We start from the raw sequence: 20,689 nt of genomic DNA, 5'->3' as shown, positions 1-20,689 counted from the left end.
TATGGTTTGAAAGTTCCAAACTATATGAACTATTGAATTTAACCCAATATTGTACAAATATTCGGTTAGGTATACTCTCCGGAAAGTGAGATTATTATAACAGTTCATGCATAATTTTTATATTTTTACAGCTTACTTGCCAACTTATCAAGTTTATGAAGCAAATGAATTAAATTGTTGTCGTTTTTACTTACAATTAAATACATAACAAGAAATTGTTTTAATAGTACATGCATAACAACATTCTGTATAAATCAATTAGGATTTCTTGTAGATACAAAATAAACTTAAAATTATTAAAAAATGTTTTATTTCCTTATCGAAACCATTTACTAAGTATATCTTGGCAAATGTCAAAATTTGAAAAATACTATAATATAATAAAATAATAAATAAGAAATTGTCTGTATTTATTTGTGGCATTATAAATGTTATAATTTGGATATTTTGCCATAGTTTGAAGAAAAAAAAACTGGAAAAATAAACCCTTGTACCGATAGGGACAGTCAAGTGTCAATACTGAAAACTTTTGCCTAATAGTGAGATGCCAGAGACATACATCTACATGTATAAGTCTGGTTACGCACTGGAAAAACAAATACACATCACAATAACACTATGACGTTTCTGAAACCTCTAGTTTCGTTATCAAAGCAGAAGTGAATTAGAAAAGTACTGAATATTAGTTTTTCGCTACATTTTCTGTTTAACTAAATAATCTGTTCTCAAAAGTATTGACACTTGACTATTCCTATTTGTATAAGGGTTTACTTTTAAAATTTTTAAAATAATATAATATAAAGGATATGTGAGAAGTCGTTTCCATACGATAGATGGCGCTGTAATCAGTTCAGAAAGTATAAAGTGTTGCCTACTCATTAGGAGCTAAGTAGTAGTAAGCTTCCAAAACGTTACGTGCGCTGTTTCGCGGTTTAGTGGCAATATTAGGGACATTTCATTCTACGTTAGTATAGTACTATATTTTCTATGAGTATAGTAAACATAAGCTGTTCTTTTTCTTGGTTTTAAATACTGTTAATTATTATACATTAATATCTGATTAATTATTGTAATCCAAGGTAATAAAGAGATTGTTAGCTATGTAGTAGTGTTACACGTAAATTGAGTTTTTTTTATTAAGAGAAGTTTTTTGGTTAAATACAGGTTTAGTTATTTGAATTCCAGCAGAAATAATTTAAATTAGATTATATCGGTCTGAATTTTATAAATTTTGTTCAAAAACTTACGAAAGCCTATTTATTTTCTAAACATATTTTAAAATGTAAGTCTACTATAATTTGTATTTCATTATTAACTATTTACTGGGTATAATATTACTTATAAATAAATAATCACTCATAAAATACAGAAGAACAGTGTTATGTCTCGGTACTTATTTGTATAAAGGAAACCACGAGTTCGGGTGATAACTCTTTATTCTAACACACTATACATTCAAGCAATTCTATATCGTTCGACAACCTATCACTGTCCTTCATGACATCTTACCACGCTCTGCGTGACCCTNTATCGGTCTGAATTTTATAAATTTTGTTCAAAAACTTACGAAAGCCTATTTATTTTCTAAACATATTTTAAAATGTAAGTCTACTATAATTTGTATTTCATTATTAACTATTTACTGGGTATAATATTACTTATAAATAAATAATCACTCATAAAATACAGAAGAACAGTGTTATGTCTCGGTACTTATTTGTATAAAGGAAACCACGAGTTCGGGTGATAACTCTTTATTCTAACACACTATACATTCAAGCAATTCTATATCGTTCGACAACCTATCACTGTCCTTCATGACATCTTACCACGCTCTGCGTGACCCTGACCACCGACCCATGGTCCTTTTGTAGGTTAACCATGGAACAAACAGGATAACTATACTAAACAACTACTTGACAACTTGACATCATAAAATAAGGTTTTTAGTACATAAAACTGAGATATAAGAAGGTATAAGTGAGGTTAGTTACAAATACAATAATGAAAACGTACTAGATCTATGAATGAAAATATGAGAACGGAAATCGTAATAACTGTTAGTCGCTAACAAAATGGTGGAAATATGGAAGACGCGGGAAATGTAACTTTCCCTACTGATAGTACTGACTGATTAGTGTATACTGTGCTATGGATTGTCTCTTGCATAGATTAAGTGTCTCTTGTCTCTGACGATGCACTGATAGCTGTGATAAAACAAATTAACAAATAGCGATATGGAAATGTAAGTATTAACGTCTGTGTTAACTATTCTTTAACAAAGACATATTTTAATTTCTGCAATATAATGTATATTCTATTTCAAGCAGTAAACCGTTATTTGCCAAAAGACAGTGATATTGTGTGAGGTTATATTGAAGTTGAATGTTTAGTATGTAAATGGTTTTCATTGCATTTAAATTCGAGTATTAATTTTTCATGCATTTTAAAGAAATGTAAAACACTACAGCTGATATTAAAGAAAGCAGGAGGAATAATCATGTATGCTACAAACAAAAATGTACCTAAATAGAAAAATGTGATTTTATGTAAAAAGTTTCCTATTGGCAAGTGTTCTGTTGTTGATTCACAGTTCTATTTTGCATTTTATTTAATTTATAAGCGCATAGAAAATTAGCTAATGGATATATTTTCTTCAAATTTTCATGGGCTAGAGGGGGCAGGGATGTGCATGGGCCAGTCCTTAAAAAAAGATTTGGTATTATCATCTTTGTCATAGGTAGGTACTGGTAAGACGGTGACTGCATGCCTTTTCTCCTTTTCTTTTTTTTAGAGGTCTCCATAGAGCTTGCTGCCCTAGGGCCACCCCAAGCAAAAGTTGTAGCTACGCCCATGCAAATTTTATACACCACTATTTTGAGTTGGAATACATAGAATAATCCAATGTTCAGTTTTTAATTTTGTGGCATCCTAGAAGCATCCTACACAATTCTACAATTCTATATTTGCTTTTTTATTAAGTTTATAGGCATGTAGAAAAATTACCGGTACCTAGATATTTTTTATTCAATTTTTTTACAAGGCTATTTTAGAATAATCCTACTGTATAATTCTTTTCAATAAAATCGCTAACATATTTTTCTGACAAATGTAGCAGGTCAGGCATTATTGACAATGGGATACCATCAATAGTTGCCAAATGAACATTCAGATCTCTACCCATAAAAGAACAAGCCAACTTGATTCTAGCCTACTTGTATTTAACAGTGTTAACACAAAAAAAAAGTCACTTATGATATACAGGGTGTTGCATCACGAGAGGGAGATAGAGGATATCTAGGGTAACTAGGATCGCCTATAGAAATAGCTCATTGGCCATTCTTTATTGAGATACAGGGTGATTCATGATTTTGGGTCAAAACTGCTTTATGTCATAACTTTGGTAGGGAATGGAATAATGGGTTCATATTTGGTAGGGTTAATGCACTCACGATACTTCATGTATGCATGTATAACGGCAAAAAAAATCCAGGTCCGGACTGCAAAAATTGTTAATTTTTTGTGCAAGTCTAGAAAACAACACTTTATGTCTTTTTTTGAAATTCCGATATGATATTCGGAAAGAGCATAAAAAAGTAATCTTAAAGACGTGTTTCTTTTTTTTGTTACACTTTCGTGGTTATTTAAATAAGCTATTGAATATACGAGACTACGGCTTCTAAAACTAAATTACGTAAAGGACATATGATAAAAATGGTTTTGCAACTAAAATTAGCGAAAATGTTATAAATAAGCATTCATCTTTTAAACCTCATTTTCTTTAAATAATATGTATTCCAGGTCCGGACTGCTAAATTTTTAATTTTTTTTGTAACTCAAGAAAGCATTGCCCCTTATGTATTTTTTTGGTATTCCCATACGATTATTGAAAAGAACATAAAAAAGTGATCTCAGCGACATGTCTTTTTGTCTTATTACACTTTGTTGATTACTTAAATACGGTATTCAATGTACGGTAACAACGCTTTTAAAATGAAATTACGAGTAAGTAAGAAACACATGACATGAGTAAGTAAAAGATACATGATAAAAATAGTAGTTTATTTCTTTTAATGGTAGTAAATAGGATATCTAAAAAATAGAAATACACAAAGAAAATAATAGGTGTGTAAATCTACTTTACAATGGCAAATTAATTTTATAGCAAATTTTCAAAGTGGCCTCCCTCAACTTTGATACATTTTCTTATTCGTTTACCCAAGTTTATAATTGCTCGATGTATCGATGGCAACCAAAATTGACGTATTATAATTTATTTTTTGTCATGTATTTTCATCATACGTATTTAAATAATCATCAAAGTGTAACAAGAAAAAGAGACATGTCGCTGAGATTACTTTTTTATGTTCTTTTCGATAATCGTATGGGAATACCAAAAAAATACATACGGGGCGATGTTTTCTAGTTAAAAAAAAAATTAAAAATTTTGCAGTCCGGACCTGGAATCGATATTATTTAAAGAAAATGAGGTTTAAAATATTCATGCTTATTTTTAACATCTACCCTCAATTAAGCCTTTGCTAATTTTAGTTGCAAAACCATTTTTATCATGTGTCCTTTACACAATTTAGTTTTAGGAGCCGTAGTCTCTTATATATTCAATACCTTATTTAAATAACCAACAAAGTGTAACAAAAAACAGAAACACGTCTTTAAGATCACTTTTTTATGCTCTTTCCGAATATCTTATCGAAATTTCAAAAAAATACACACAGTGTTGTTTTCTAGACTTGTACAAAAAATTAACAATTTTTGCAGTCCCGACCTGGATTTTTTTTGCTGTCATACATGCATACATGAAGTATCATGAGTGCATTAACCCTACCAAATATGAACCCATTATGCCATTCCCTACCAAAGTTATGACATAAAGCATTTTTGGCCAAAAATCATAAATCACCCTGTATCTCAATAAAGAATGGCCAAGAAGCTATTTCTATAGGCGATCCTAGTTACCCTAGATGTCCTCTATCTCACATTAAGCCGTGTCCCTCTCGTGATGCAACACCCTGTATATCTATCTAATTGAATCTGATGAAATTTTGAAAAATATTTTTCAACTTGTTTAGTCTTCCACAATCTAAAACATTTAAATCAGAAGAACAAGGAGCTGTAAAAAAGGTTTGTGAATACCTAGCGATCCTCTGTTCATACAATTTTTTTATTGAAAATTATTGACTACATAAGTACGTAAGTGCAGGAGTACCATCGTGTTGGTAAAATATCATTTTCTAAAAAAAAAACTTTTAAAATAGCTTTGTACATTTTTAGAAAATTTTAATTATTGGAAGTTTTTGGGATAGCTGAAGTATGTATAAAGGTTAGGTGGATAAAGGCAAGGAATACATGAAGCAGTCTTTTATCTTTGCTATATTTTTTGTTGGTAGAGACTTTTAAATAGTGACAGTATTTTATGTGACATCACTTTATTGTAAAAAAGTAGGTATAGTTACATTAAATAAATTTGTCAGAGGTGTTATTAAAACCAAAAAAAAGCAAATTGAATTCTATGAACATTTACATTATTCATTTCAATATGTCGTGTTATTTTAATTAATTTTTAATAATACGTACTTGGATTGATTATTTTTATTTTATACATAATTAGTAGAGTAGTTGTTTCCTATAATATCGTTAGTTATTAATTAATAGGTGTCTTCGAAGTTGCTTTTTAGCATACCTAGATATTGGGTCCAAAAAGCATATACAGGGTGTCCGGTAAGTACCTCCTAATCTCTCGGGAGTGTATAGGGGAGGTCAAAATAAAACTAGTCCTTCCTATAATTTTTTTTCCTAATGTGCCCCCTAACGGAGTTATGGGGGGTCAAAGGGGTACCTAGAAATTAACGTTTAGGGTTATAACTTTGAAACCACCCTGTATATTTTAATAAAATTTTCGTACGTTGTATTACACATGGAGCTCTACGATTTGATGCTAAAATCAACTTTTTGCTATTATCAGGTGTCCAGAAACGGACTGGCCCTATCACAATTTTTCTCAAAATTTTGACAGAAGTAATTTTATCAAACTGAAAATATTATTATTAGATACTCTGAAGGTTTTTCTTTAAAAATGGTACTCTTTATTTATTTCGAAAAAATGAACGGTTTGCGAGATAAATCGGTTTTGAAAAAAATTGGTAACAAATACAACAACAATTAAAATTTATTTTTTTTACATATTATTTCATGCATTTAATTTCTTTAACTTTATCAAGTCCAGAAATCTTTGAACGGGTTGGCTATACTTTATGAGCAAGTAGTGACCAATTAAAAATAACATTTGAAAAATAACTTACTTACAAGACATGCAACAAAGAACATTCAACAATGAACAAAGGTACCTAAATGTTACTTCGGTAGATGTTCAAAATGAGCACCCCGTACTTCAATGCACTTTCTAATCCTACGAATGTTTTCCCGGTGCACTTGAAATAATATTCCGTGATTATTGCGGAGATGGTCACAGTTCTGTGTTAGCCTCAGCAGAAGTTCCTCTCTACTATTTACGGGTGTTGAATAAACGTTATTTTTTAAATGACCCCACAGAAAAAAGTCTAATGGGTTTAGGTCGGGCGACCTAGGTGGCCATAATACAGGTCCGCCTCGACCTATCCATCGATCACCAAAAACATTCGTCAGATGTTGACGTACTAAACGATCAAAGTGGGGTGGTGCACCGTCATGCATGTACCACATTTCAGTTCTTATTTGAAGGGGCACTTCTTCTAACAAAATATTTAGATTTTCCTCTAAAAATTGCAAATAAAGAGCACCATTAAGTCTTTGCTCCAGAATAAATGGACCAATCAAATGATTCCCGATAATGCCAGCCCACACATTCACCATAAACCTTTGTTGGTAGCGAGTTTGAACTAAAGCGTGAGGGTTTTCTTCATCCCAGACATGTAGATTATGCGAATTAATTATGCCGTCTCTTGTAAAACCTGCTTCATCGGTGAACAAAATAGATGTACCAAAATTATGATTCCGAATATGATGCTGTAAAAACCAATTGGCGTATTGAAGTCTTTTTGGATAATCATCTGGAGACATAGCATGTACTTTTTGGATGTGGTACGGGTAAAGCAATTGTTCTTTCAGAGTTTCATGTACAGCCCATTTTGTAACATTGTTTTGCGCCGCAAGCTTCCTTATGCTATTTGAAGGATTATTAGCAACGTCTTCCAATATTTGTTCCTCTACATGAGGGTCTCGTACTCTCCTCGGGGCTCCTGCTCCACCACGGCGTGGCAAAAAGCTTCCTAAATAAAGGATTCGGAAGAAATTAGTTTCACTAACGTTTTTCACTATTTTTTTTTACCTGTTTCTCTTAAACTACGATCAACTCTTTCAAAAGTTTTTGGACTCGGCAAATGTCGACCCGGAAACCTTTCCTCATAAAGTCTTCTTGCCTCCACGGAGTTGCATAATGCTTCCCCATAAATTAGGTGCATATCAGCATATTCTGCACAGGAATATTCTTCCATTTTTAAATGTTATTTCTAACGGCTTAAAACGAATACCACAATAAAATTGAATTTTTATTCTGTCACGCGCCTTTGACAAGTACTTTAAAATCAACAGGGTCTAACAACGAAAACAATAGAAAAGAACTCCATGGAGACAAGAGCAATAATAATTTGTAGATGTATTTTGGTCATAGATGTTGATTTTACAAGAAACGGCATTATTCATTCCCTTAATTCACCACCAGTAAATGTTTATGGTGAATCTGTAGGCTGGCACTAGCGGGAATGATTTTATTGTAAAAAAATAAATTTTAATTGTTGTTGTATTTGTTACCAATTTTTTTCAAAACCGATTTATCTCGCAAACCGTTCATTTTTTCGAAATAAATAAAGAGTACCATTTTTAAAGAAAAACCTTCAGAGTATCTAATAATAATATTTTCAGTTTGATAAAATTACTTCTGTCAAAATTTTGAGAAAAATTGTGATAGGGCCAGTCCGTTTCTGGACACCTGATAATAGCAAAAAGTTGATTTTAGCATCAAATCGTAGAGCTCCATGTGTAATACAACGTACGAAAATTTTATTAAAATATACAGGGTGGTTTCAAAGTTATAACCCTAAACGTTAATTTCTAGGTACCCCTTTGACCCCCCATAACTCCGTTAGGGGGCACATTAGGAAAAAAAATTATAGGAAGGACTAGTTTTATTTTGACCTCCCCTATACACTCCCGAGAGATTAGGAGGTACTTACCGGACACCCTGTATATGCCTTCATCAGATGAAAACGAAGGGAGTTTCACACCCAAAAAATGCACATGTATTGTGACAATCTTGACAATTTCTTAAAGATTACAAAGATATCAAGTTAATCTCTTGGTGATTGCTTGAATTTTCTCACGATTTCTCATAGACTGCAAGAATTTGTAAATGACTGTGATTTCTTTCAAATCACGAGATTTCTAGAGATTTCCTCAAATTATCCCATCAAGTTCTTCAGATTTCTATACTTACTAGAATTTCCACTGAATTGGAAGTATGTACCTATTTAGCAATAGTTAATTTTTTAAAGTTTGCAATAGAAAGAAAGTACGTATTCATTTACATTTGCATTTTATATTTGCATATATATTTTTCATAATTAAAAATTTAATTCATAAAAATAATATCAATATAAATATGTACAAATATTCTATGTAAAAATATAATAATTTTATTTTTATTTATGTATATCAATGCTATACTAAATGCCATTTTAATATGTCAATGTCTACAAAAATGTTTGTTTTTAATGTTTTACACTTAAGTACAGGGTGATTCACTATATTTTGACCCCCCTTTAACTTTTTTGTTTTAAGAGATAAAAAAAATGTGAAATATAAAAGTTGCACCATTTTTTATGAATTTTTCGAAAATGGTAGTAGGAAAACAAATGAAGTCCAAATAAAATGGCCGCGGATGTTAACTTTGTTAAGTTAAATGGAACACCCTGTATATTTTTACATATTTGGATAGAACGTTCCCTGTCGAGCATAGTCATAGGGTTTGTTGGGTTCATCTCTAACAATAAGCGAGATAATATTAAAAAACGAAAAGAAGGTTTTTTATTAAGAAAATAAGACTTCTTGTAATTGTTAGACCTTTTTCAGGAATTTCTGCCTTTTTTCCAATTACTTAAGGATTTACAGATTTAGTTAAAATATATTTTGATGTATCGGACATTGATACTGTCCAAAATGCGTATAGGTAATGTAACGAAATCAGACTAATTAGGCCGTGAGAGGTCTAATTACTCATGGACATTATATGGTAGGTCGTGACAGTGACAAGTAGTAAGGTCTTGACAATATTGTTATTGATTGACAGTTCATATAATTATTTAATTAAAATAGATTACACAGAAGTAGAAAATTATTTAGAATTAAAATAGAGTATGGAGAACTTTGCTCTATTTTAATTCCTATAATATTTCAATTTTCTACTTCTGTGTAACCCATTTTAATTAAATAATAATATAAACTGTCAAACAATAACAACGTTGTCACGACTTTACCTGTCACTGTCACGGCCTTCCATATAACGTTGTCCATGAGTAAATAATAATAATAATAATAATAAGCATTTATTCATGTCAGCCTTTACAGGATATGAAGCGTCGATAGGAATACAGAAGAATAAAAATTTAAATACAATTTAACAAAGTTTGTTTTAACGATTGTCATAATTGTAAAATTCCTGCAAACTGTAAAAACAGTTTTGTAAGAGGAATGAGCGAAGCTCCTTACGAAATTTATTAATGTTTCTTTTTTCTCGTATCGGTGTCGGTAAATTATTAAATATCGTTCCACAGAGATAGAAAGGCCCTTTCTTATACATAGTTAAATTAAATTTATTTATCAGTATGTTGTTTCCCTCTTGTATTATGTTTATGAACATTGACATGCCTTGGAAACAGGTTACTGTTCATTATGATAAATACACTTGCCTCATATATGAGGACACATGGAAGTGATAAAATTTTATCTCTTATAAGTGTGGGCCAACATGACTCCAAGGGTTTCAAAGAAAATATTAACCGAATGATTTTTTTTTGGTAAATAAATACTCTTTGAAAGTCACAACTAGATCCCCAATAAATTATTAGATATTTCATATGAGAGTAAGCCAGTGCAAAATATATATTTAGTAAATATTGTCTATTCCCACAACACTTCAGATTTCTTATGGCAAAAAAGGCTGATTTCATTTTGTTTAATACATGGTTAATATGGTTGCTTCAGTTCAGATGTTCATCTATATATAATCCTAAGAATTTAGTGGTGTCAACATTATCAATAACAAAGTTATTCATTTTTACGTTCGGATTTTCGCGCCTTTTGTGATAAAATATATATTTAGTTTTGGTGGAGTTAACTATAAGCCTATTATTTGAGCACCATTCATAAAATTGTTGAAGGGTCAAACTTACTTTCTCTTGCAGTTCATCAGGTGATGAAGCAGTAATGCAGATTGTTGTATTATCCGCATATAATACAACATTGACATTCTCTGTGAAAGACTGATCCATGTCATTAACAAACAAAATAAAAAGTAATGGAGATAAAACTACAAAATAATTTAAATATATTTATTGTCCTCTAAATAATATTAATTTATTTAATATTTGCCTTTTCGTAGATTTTACCGAATTAAATAATTTGACTTCATGATTTATTCGTACATCGATATACTTTTCACATTCAGCCCTTACAAGTTCTATTAAATGATTACAATTGTTAGGCAAATGATCAAATTGATGTTCATGCAAATTTTCAAATATGTTCACATTCAGAAAGTTTTTCTGCTATCATCATTATTAAAACATTTTATTAATTTTTCAGTTTCTTGACATATTACTACGACATCTCGAGATGGATACGTCAAACAACCACGATCTTTAATAAAAATTAATTGACTCTACGAATACTGTGTATTCGACATTAAACTATTTACACAGTCTTCACATTTTATTAGCTTTATTAGAGAATTTGTTATTTTTTCGAAACCGCCAATATATACTATAATGTACTTGCTAGTGTCCAGTCCTGTTTTTTAATAGCCTTCACCCATCTTTGTTTTATGACAACATTCCTTGGAAATCTGTAAAAATTTAAATATTAGGTTTGAAAAAATCAAAGCCTACTTAATTTTTTTGTCACAAAACTCTCTGATTTTTCTAATCACATTTTGCCAACTCTCCTTTTGCAGGGTGCTGAATATGAATCTGAAATTAGTTTTGTTTGCGATTTTTTTAATTGAAAACAATATTTGCCTAATTAATTTTCAGCTATCTCGAAATGACGGGAAATAGTAAAATTTCATAAAAATTTGAGACTCACATAAAGCAAATAATTACTAAAAATATTTTACAGTAATTCACTCATTATTTTATAATAACAATATCACGTTAATCACTACACTATGTGGGCGAACAAAATTATAAAGCTAACCCTGGAAACTTGTGACGTCAACCGAAAAATGGCGTACATATTTACCTTTTATATATTCCTTTTTTACTTACCTAAAGAAGGAATCTTTTCGCCCCTCTTCACCAACTCGATCACTTCTATTTATACAATGTTTTACAATACACTTGACCATGATAAAACGTCTAATTATCGAAATCACAGCGATGCGAACACGTCAAATGTTAGGACACAACTGAGCGCTGGGCTCCAAATCAGGCTCCTAAGTGTTTTCACCAAAGTCGCTCTATAAGCCAGTCTAGGTGATCTGTGAATAGATCCAATCGTTTATCGGTTGCCTTATACCCAAATTAATTTTTTTATTAAAAAATCCTTACTGACACAATCAAAAGCTTTCGTCAGGTCGAACAAAAGAGTTATCACATAGGTTTTTATCAAGTGAATCATAAATGTGGTTTATTAATGAGAACGCGGCCGTGTTTGTTGAATATTTAGGACGAAAACCGTGTTGATTGCTACTTAAAAGACCTTTTTTATTGATAAAATTATAAATCCAACTGTACTATTTTCTCAAAAAGTTTTGAGAAACAGGATAATAGAGTTATAGGTCTAAAGTTTTCAATAAGATCGGCTTCTCCGTTTTTGTGAAGTGGTATTATATTTGAGATTTTAAGAGCATCAGGAAAAATCCCAGACCGAATTGAGAAATTAAACACAAAACACAAAGGGTGTACTATATATTGAGAAATATACTTTAAGACTTTTATTGGCAAGTTGTCTGGCCCACTTGAAGACTTATTTTTCATTTGTGACAGATGATTTTCAATTTCTTCTGTTATATGCCTCTCAAGGCCTAATTAGTGAGATTTAGTTAAAGTACCTATACGCATTTTGGACCGATGTCCGATCTGTCAAAATACATTATAACTAAATCTGTAAATCCTTACGTAAGTGGAAAAGGCAAAAATGGCTGAAAGAGGTTTAAAAATTACAAGAGATGTCTTGTTTTCTTAATAAAAACCCATCTTTTCGTTTTTTAATAGTATCTCGCTTATTGTTAGAGATGGACCCAACAATAGGGAATGTTCTATCCAAATATGTAAAAACATACAGAGTGTTCCATTTAACTTAACAAAGTTAACATCCGCGGCCATTTTGCTTGGACTTCATTTGTTTTTCTACTATCATTTTCGAAAAATTCATAAAAACTCGTGCAACTTTTATTTTTTATAACTCTTAAAACAAAAAAGTTAAAGGAGGGGGGGGGTCAAAGTATAGTGAATCGCCCTGTACAACATACGAGTATACTATTTTATAAATTGATAGGTATAACTATCTTAATTTTTAGTGTGACTGAAGAATAAAATATTTATAGAAAAAAAGTTTTCATTTAATAAATAGGTTTAATCCCAGTTTAATCCCACAAAAAATATGCCTATATACAGGGTGTTCCACTTAAGAAGGATTCTTCTGCAACTCTGCAACTGTAAAATTTATAAAAAAAAATGGTTTTAATAAAAGTTGCCTGGAATAATATGGGCCATGTAAAAAAAATATTTTTAACTTTACAGGATGTTCCATTTCGCATGGGCGCTACATAACTTTGTTATTTTAAATGGAAAACCCTGTATATTATTGCATTTTTAAATTCCTTGGTTAATATTAGATAGAGTTTATTAAATGTACATGGTGTTTAAAACTTACCGTTTTTGAGATAATCAGTTGTTTTAGAAAAAAATCATTTCAGCTTGTAGTGTCTAAACCGTAAGCGTTAGAAACTTGCAGTTTTCACAGTTCGTTTTGGCATAAATTACTCTATCTTGTCATCTGTGAGCAAAACGTGTACGTTATTCAGACTCGGAAATACTGAGACCTACATTTAATAATCTTACGAGTTGAAAAACTTTTTTTTTTTCAAATGGAAAGAGTAACACTATCTGCTTTCACATGTCATAAAACCACTGTGTACCAAATTTAGTGATTCTCGTATGACAGGGTTCTGAGATAAAAAAAAGGGGGCGGATTTCAGGGGGCTGTAACTCTGAAAGAGAGGGCCACTTGGAAAAAATAAAAAATACGGATCCCCTAAATTTGTTTTAAGAATCTGTGACCAAATTTTGTTGCATTAATTTTGAGACACCCCATATACAGGGTGTCCCAGTAGTTGAGACAAAAAAGTCGAGTACAAATAGATGAGGTCAAAATAATATCAGTTTTTCATATAGTTTTTTTTCATATTCATTTTCGTTAACAAGTTACAGTCCCTCAAAGATAAAAATTAAACAGTTATTTTTATTTACAGTCTCTAAACTATTAACTTCAGCATTATGTAAATTTGGTGATGAATAACACATGCATACAGCTCGTTTTTGATGTAAGTGAAACTTTTTTATGCCCAGAACACCAGAGACGGACTATGCCCAATATTTAACAACCCAGAATTTTTGCATAGATGGCGATTGCAATCTGCCTGTATCAAAAATAAGTTCCCTGAAGAATTTTCCAGCGATAATACCCTCTTGGTTCAACTCGGTAAAAGTGACAGTTTAGGAAATATTTGTAATTTTGTCACATCGAGCGGCGCCTTCACCATTTTTTGTTAATATTTAATTGGACATAATTACTATGTTAGAACGGTACCTACATATTTTTAAAAAAAGAGCATTGAAAATCTTACTGTCTGCTATTGTAATTTTCTCTAACAAAATTTAACAAACACTCTTTAAACATTACACAAAATAGAAAAACAAAACAAGAATAAGTTAAATAAGTTAAAAAAATTATTAAAAAAAAGAAAACTATCAAAATACATTTTTAATAGGGACACCTTCCACCTCGGCACACTTCCTAAGGCTATGAATATTATTTGTTTGTACACGAAAAAGCATTTCTGGGGTATGTCTAATATTATCACAATGGAAATTAATTCTTTGTGCAATTCATCCCTTTTCTGTATTGAGGTTGCGTACACTAAACTTTTCAGGTATCCCCATAGGAAAAAGTCGATCGGGTTAAAGGCTGGAGAATGTGGTAGTAGCCTATAAATTGGGCCTCCTCTCCCAATCCATTTATTATTAAACACAATGGATAAATAATTTCATACATAAATATTGAAATGGGGAGGACGATCATGCATGAACCAAACGTATCTTCGGGTGTCTAATGGATTATTTTGCAAAAACTCCAAATATCAATGTCCATTGAGATGTTCCTCAAAAACATGAACCTATTAAGTTATTACTCACTATTCATTAATTATGAATCGGTGCTGGTCTTTTGTTGGTACAGTACGGCGCGGATTCTCTTTATCCCATAAATGTAAATTATGGGAATTAGGAATTAAGAACTTATTCTTGTTTTGTTTTGCTATTTTGAGTTATATGTAAAGTGTGCTCGTCAAATTTTGTTAATGAAAATTACATTAGCAGACAGTAAGATTTTCTAGGCTCTTATTTTAAAAATATGTAATTAAAAATTAAAAACAAAAAACTATGAAGGTGGCGCTCGATCTACACTGTGGGAAAATCACAAATATTTCCTAAACTGTTAATTTTACTGAGTTGAACCAAGAGGGTATTATCGTTAGCAAATTCTTCAGAGAACTTATTTTTAATAGAAGCAGATTGTGATCACCATCTTTGCAAAAATTCTGAGTTGTTAACCATTGGGCATATAGGCTATTGACTATGTACTTTAGATAGGAACTACAACTTAACAGAAATTTTATTGTTTGATATGTCCAATTGACCCTAAAAAATGATGAAACCGCGGAGTGCTATCTTTTAAAGGGGTGCGTTTTTGAGAATGAAGTAAAAAGGTGGTATTTTCAGTTTTTTGAGTTTTACTCGAAAACTATTAATTTTTTCTAAATAATTGTTAACAGAAAAGTTGTAGCAAATTGAATTTCCAATCGAAATGAGACCTTTTTAAGACAAAAAAAAATTATTCTTAACAAAAATATGCCCAAAAAACGAGTAAAAAAAACCCGGAAAAATGCGTTTTTTTTTCTTTTTGGTTTTTGGCCCACAACTTTTTTTCTGAGAGGAGTTAGGTAATAGGCATTGCTTCACAGAAAAAAAGTTAATGTGTTTTCCTTTAAAATAAGCCTTTATAGAAGTACCTACGACTAATAGAAACCGAAATACATTGGATCAAAGTTGGCTACTTTTTGGATTTTTGGCCAATTTTTGCCCTTTTTTGACGATTTTTGTCTTATAACTTTTTTCTGAGTTAATTTAGGTATATGTAATGCCATATTCAAATGAAAGCTGGTTTCAAGACCTTTAAAATTGTGCCTGGTAGAAGTTTGTACAATTAAAATCAACCGAGATATGTCAATTTAACCAACGATACTTTTTTCTTTTTATAAAATTTTAATTACTTTCGGTATTATTTTGTCTAATAAATTTATTTTTGTGAATGTGAAAGTTAAAATAAGTTTCTAGGTGATTGAATACTATTATTTATTTATCTCTCTTTTTTTTGACATAGTCAATAGCTTAATAGTACGTTACTGGCGTTCTGGGCATAATAAAGTTTCACTTGCAACATCAAAAACAAGCTATATGCATGTGTCATTGATCACCAAATTTGCATCATGCTGAAGTTAATAGTTCAGAGACTGTAAATAAAAATTTTAATTTTCACCTTTGAGGGACCGTAACTTATTAACGAAGGCCCTTATGAAAAAAATGTATATGAAGAACTGATATTGTTTTGACCTCATCTATTTGTATTCGATTCTTTTTGTATCAAGTCCGGGACACCCTGTGTATTAGGATGCTTCGATTGAAAAAAATTTTTTTTTCGCTAAATTGACGAAATATTCTAAACATTGGAAAAAAATTCTTACCAAATTTCAGCTCTTAATTTTGTGTACTCGCTATTTGATTTTGAAATTGTCCCATTCATTTTAAGCTTTGGCTTGTTAGAACTGTGCGTCGCAGACGACTTACGCGGTTAGCAGAATCTGTAGCGTTCAACTTTATCGGTTTTGAAGGGGGGTCTTTTGTTAGATTTAGTGCTTCTAACTGTATGCTGGCAAATGCAGATGAACATATTTATTATTTTGGCAAAATTTATTTTTATCATGACAATGGCTGAATATTTTTTGCTGACAATACTTATTGAGGATAAAGAACATGAAGATCTTTTGAATTTAATTTGTTGTCGTCATCAAAATAAAAGTGAAGATCGAATGTTTTCTAACAGACATTTGGAAGGTATACAATGGGAGATGTTCTCGTACGAGATCGATCAATTTCTCGTCTTCCTCTGGTGAAAACTTAGTTGCCATTTTAAAATTCGTTAAAAATAAACGATGTGAGCTCAACTGAACGACTGCGTTGAAATCAAATCGAATTTGATTTCGACTGAACCGACGACGCACATAATTTTCTGCCTACTGTGAGTCCACCTAAGCAGAGTCTAACAAACCAGTTACTCATGTACCTGTGTTTTAGATTCCAACGTAAGTCCGACGCGCACAACTGACTGTCTGCTTTGCGTCGCCTATAGCTCTAACAAACCATAGCTTAACACGTAAATCTTTGTACTTCAAAAGTGCCCATAGTAGGACCTATATGACTTGAACAGTTTCAGCAGAAATTTTAAGGTTCATTTTTATCGATTTTTGCATTTTTCTCATAAATGGCTACTTATAGCAAAAACATAAATTACATTTTTATAGGATAATCTTTACTAAAAAAAAGGTCCTCAGTATCTAAGCTTAGATACTGAGCAGCAAATTGCTAGTTGGTATGGTTGTTTTGGATTAAAATAATTCAAGAAACAATCTTACAAATTGTGTGTTAGGTTATTCTTACTTTAAAATCAGACTTTCATCTTCAAAACTTTAAAGCATTTATGAGTTTTAAGTTGCAATTATAAGTTATGCCCGAATATTATGTTCAACGTTAGAATTTTAAAATAAAATAATAATCCTTTTCGCCTTCTTTTGTGGTACTTGTAATTATTGTCATATTTTTTGAAATTATATTACAACTTTTTATAATACAAATATTGTGATAAACACTATAAATAATATATTTTCTTGTGTTACAGAGAAAATCCTAACTGTGCTACTTTGAGCAATTTCGAAGTATTAAAACATTTGCAGAAAATTAAGGATAGTAAAAAGAAACATAAAGGACAACTTGCTACAATAGTTTATGAGGTAACAACATATTAGTAACATCAGTATAGTATGTGTCAATTTTATCTCGTATTTTGTAGACTATTCGTTACCTAGAAAATACAACTTGCAAAGATCAAACTTTTGAAAATATTCAAGAATGTCTAAAAGGTTTGACACCATACAATTTAAATAAGACTGAAAAGTTAATGATTATAAATTCTCCTCCAACAACAGCACTGGAAATTCAATTGGTAAGTAAAAAGGTTATACTCAGAGATAACATAAAATCAGTCATATTGATCAAAAAATTATTTTTGTCATTCAAAAAGTGAATCAGTTTATATTCAAAATTATTTCAAAGTAAGACTGTAAATATTAGTTTTGAATTTTATGTATGGGCCTCAATTGCTTCTGTTATGTATTCAAAACTACCAGGAATCATATACCTATTACCATTTTCTTAACATCCAAAAACACCTGCTCCATCTGATATCGGATTCATAGAGATTTTGAAACACCACTTTATTTACTGTAAAAAAGGTGTACTTGTTGTATGTTGCTAAAATGCATAATTGTTGTGAAACATTTTTCATCTTTTCTAAATTTGTAACAAAATTAGGTAGGTAGTTTTTAGGACTAACTGAACTGGAAATAAATTGGTCTAAATCATAAAACATACTTCAGTTAGTTTATTTTAAACGAAAATTGAAGTTTAGTTACACTATAATACCCCCAAATACTATACATGGTTGTCCGTAACTATGAAAGTTGATATCCAGTTTTATATGTGCATTTTAGCGACGTCACAAATATACATTTCTTGGAGAAAAAAAAAATGGCAAAAAAACAAGACTGCTATAATTAGATAAAATTATTTGGTAGTCTGTAACTTTTTATGAAATCAAAATTGTACTACGGTCACTTAATTTAAATCAGTTTATACACAGAGTGTAAATGGCTCCATCTATCGTGCTACTTCCCAACTACGCCATTCACCATAGCTACTACTAATAGGAACTGACCTGCTAAAATTTGACAGGTGCTTATTTGCAGGACCGTCGCCAACTTGGCGAAAACAAAATGTTTAAATTTCAAGTGTTATCTCAACTACGACATACTAATGAGGACTAATAAATAAGTCCAGAACTGGTCTATGTCTGGTAAGTTGAACTGAGGAATGGTCCTAGATATTGTACTAGGTGTTGCGAGTATAATCCAATGCCGGTCAGGGCATGTAGCCCGCGAAGTAGTTGTTTCTTGCAACACTGGAAATTTAAACATTTTGTTTTCTCCCAGTTGACGACGGTCGTGCAGTACCTGGCAAATTTTAACAGGTCACTTCCTACTAGTAGTAGCCAAAGTGAATGGCGTAGTTGGGAAGTAGCACGATAGGTGGAGCTACTTATGCTCGGTGTATACACATCTCCTATTCCTGAGCTGAGCTGGATCGTTCGTCGGTTGTCTCACCTATGACATACTGATGAGGATCAACAAGTCTGAAACCAGTCTATATCTGGTGGGTTAAACTGACAAACAATCCTAGCTATTGTATCTAGGTGTTGCGAGTATAATCCAATGCCGGTCGGGGCATGTAGCCCACGGAATAGTTTTTCTCGCAACACTGAAAATTTAAATCTGTTTATTTTAATCTGAGGAGGTTGCCCTTAATTTATGGCAAGAGAGTTTGTAAATTGTTCTAAAATTTTTCTGTATTCCATTAAAAACTCACTATTTAAGTTTATGAAATCACTTTTTATTGTGTTTTAGGTCATTGAGGAGAGCGAAGAAAGACTGACAGAAGAACAAGTTGATCAAATTTTGGAAGTTGTCACTAAATGTTTCCCTCATACCAAAAAGAAAACAGAAGAAAATGATGTGGAAGATTCAGATTAATTAATTAATAATCAACTGGAAGTCCCCATGTCTAATTTTTTTAGAAATATCTAAAATTTTGAGAAATAGCTTATATGTATAATATAATAACATTTTGTCTGATATTTTATCTATATTCCCAAACCCAGCTACATTACTTGTTTTTTCTTTGATTTTTACATAATTTAATTACAATGTTCCAAATGTAATATTGTACTGATTTTTTGGCCTGTGTGTCTGTATTATAATTTTAGGGTATTATTCTGTAATATTCTTTGCGATATGTGTGTTCATTTTGGTTCTTGTTGATATTAATACCGTTGTGGTCGTAACTGCTCCTCAGACAATGGCGATCCGCTGAGACATCCCTTAGTTGCTTCTGTAACTGGTCACATCCAATATTTCTAAACGTTATGCCCCTCTTCACTGCCAGCATCTTAAATGATAACCGTACAAATGCTTTGCTGCAACCAAGACTGCTTGCGACCTCGTCACCAGTCTTAATGCGTCGGTATTAGTGAGAATGCATCTAAGCATGCGCAATACAGTGGTAAGAGTGAATCAAGGGGCTTTGTGGAGTGGAGTAGGAGTGGCTTGGGGTACGTCCCTGTCTTTTGCAAGTATGTATTATGTATTAAGTACATCTTTTCTTTTTATCCGGATTTTTTGGTGTGTGCCTGTATTATCCAATCATTTTAAGGTATTTATTTTCTAATATTCTTTCTGCCATGTATGGAATTTTCACACCATATACAGGGTATAACAAAAATAAGGTTACAAAGTTCGCCAGTAGGTAGAATACTTAAAATTAGTAGGGGTACGTCATATAAAATTTTTGCCTAAGGTGCTTCCAGGAAGTTGAAGTCGAAAAAAAATTTTTCAAATATTTTGAAAACGGTAGAAAGGAATAAACTCAAATTTTGTACAAATACTACACTACATGCCCCTCACAACCTAAAGCCTTCCATGATTAAAAGTGTAATCCAGGTGCGCAGATATGGGGAAGCTGAACCCCTTTTTCTTAAATATTTCTACGCCGCAGTTTAAACAAAATTTTGGTGAATTTCTAAATTGCCTGTTCCCTTTAGAGTTAGAGCAAATAGTGTAACTTTACTTTTTTCGGGCACGCTCTCTGAAAAAGAAAGTCCAGGTTCAATCCGAAGAAATGGATCCCATAATTGTCGAGGTTTTGAAGTTCTCATCATCTACGGGTGGACGAGT

At 31.6% G+C, this 20,689-nt stretch overlaps 1 protein-coding gene across 1 annotated transcript; it reads left to right on the top strand.

Moving 5' to 3' along the window:
* The first annotated feature begins 2,191 nt into the window (after positions 1-2,191).
* LOC108914764 (DNA-directed RNA polymerase III subunit RPC9) lies at positions 2,192-19,642 on the top strand. The gene is made up of 4 exons (XM_018720643.2): positions 2,192-2,245; positions 17,524-17,635; positions 17,695-17,847; positions 19,364-19,642. Exons 1-4 carry the CDS (start codon positions 2,238-2,240, stop codon positions 19,487-19,489), a joined length of 399 nt encoding a protein of 132 aa, XP_018576159.1. The 5' UTR covers positions 2,192-2,237; the 3' UTR covers positions 19,490-19,642.
* The last annotated feature ends 1,047 nt before the right edge of the window (positions 19,643-20,689 follow it).

The sequence above is a fragment of the Anoplophora glabripennis genome, unplaced genomic scaffold, assembly GCF_000390285.2.
Source record: "Anoplophora glabripennis isolate ALB-LARVAE unplaced genomic scaffold, Agla_2.0 scaffold1341, whole genome shotgun sequence".
NCBI classification, from domain to species: domain Eukaryota; kingdom Metazoa; phylum Arthropoda; class Insecta; order Coleoptera; family Cerambycidae; genus Anoplophora; species Anoplophora glabripennis.
The sequence above is the reverse complement of the archived record's forward strand: the minus strand, read 5'-3'. Positions and strand labels throughout refer to the sequence as shown.

What these genes read in the sequence shown, in the direction of transcription:
- LOC108914764 (XM_018720643.2), top strand. An exon ending in TTGCTACAATAGTTTATGAG is followed by an intron (nt 17,636 to 17,694) that starts GTAACAACATAT and finishes CGTATTTTGTAG; the next exon opens with ACTATTCGTTACCTAGAAAA. An exon ending in CAGCACTGGAAATTCAATTG is followed by an intron (nt 17,848 to 19,363) that starts GTAAGTAAAAAG and finishes ATTGTGTTTTAG; the next exon opens with GTCATTGAGGAGAGCGAAGA.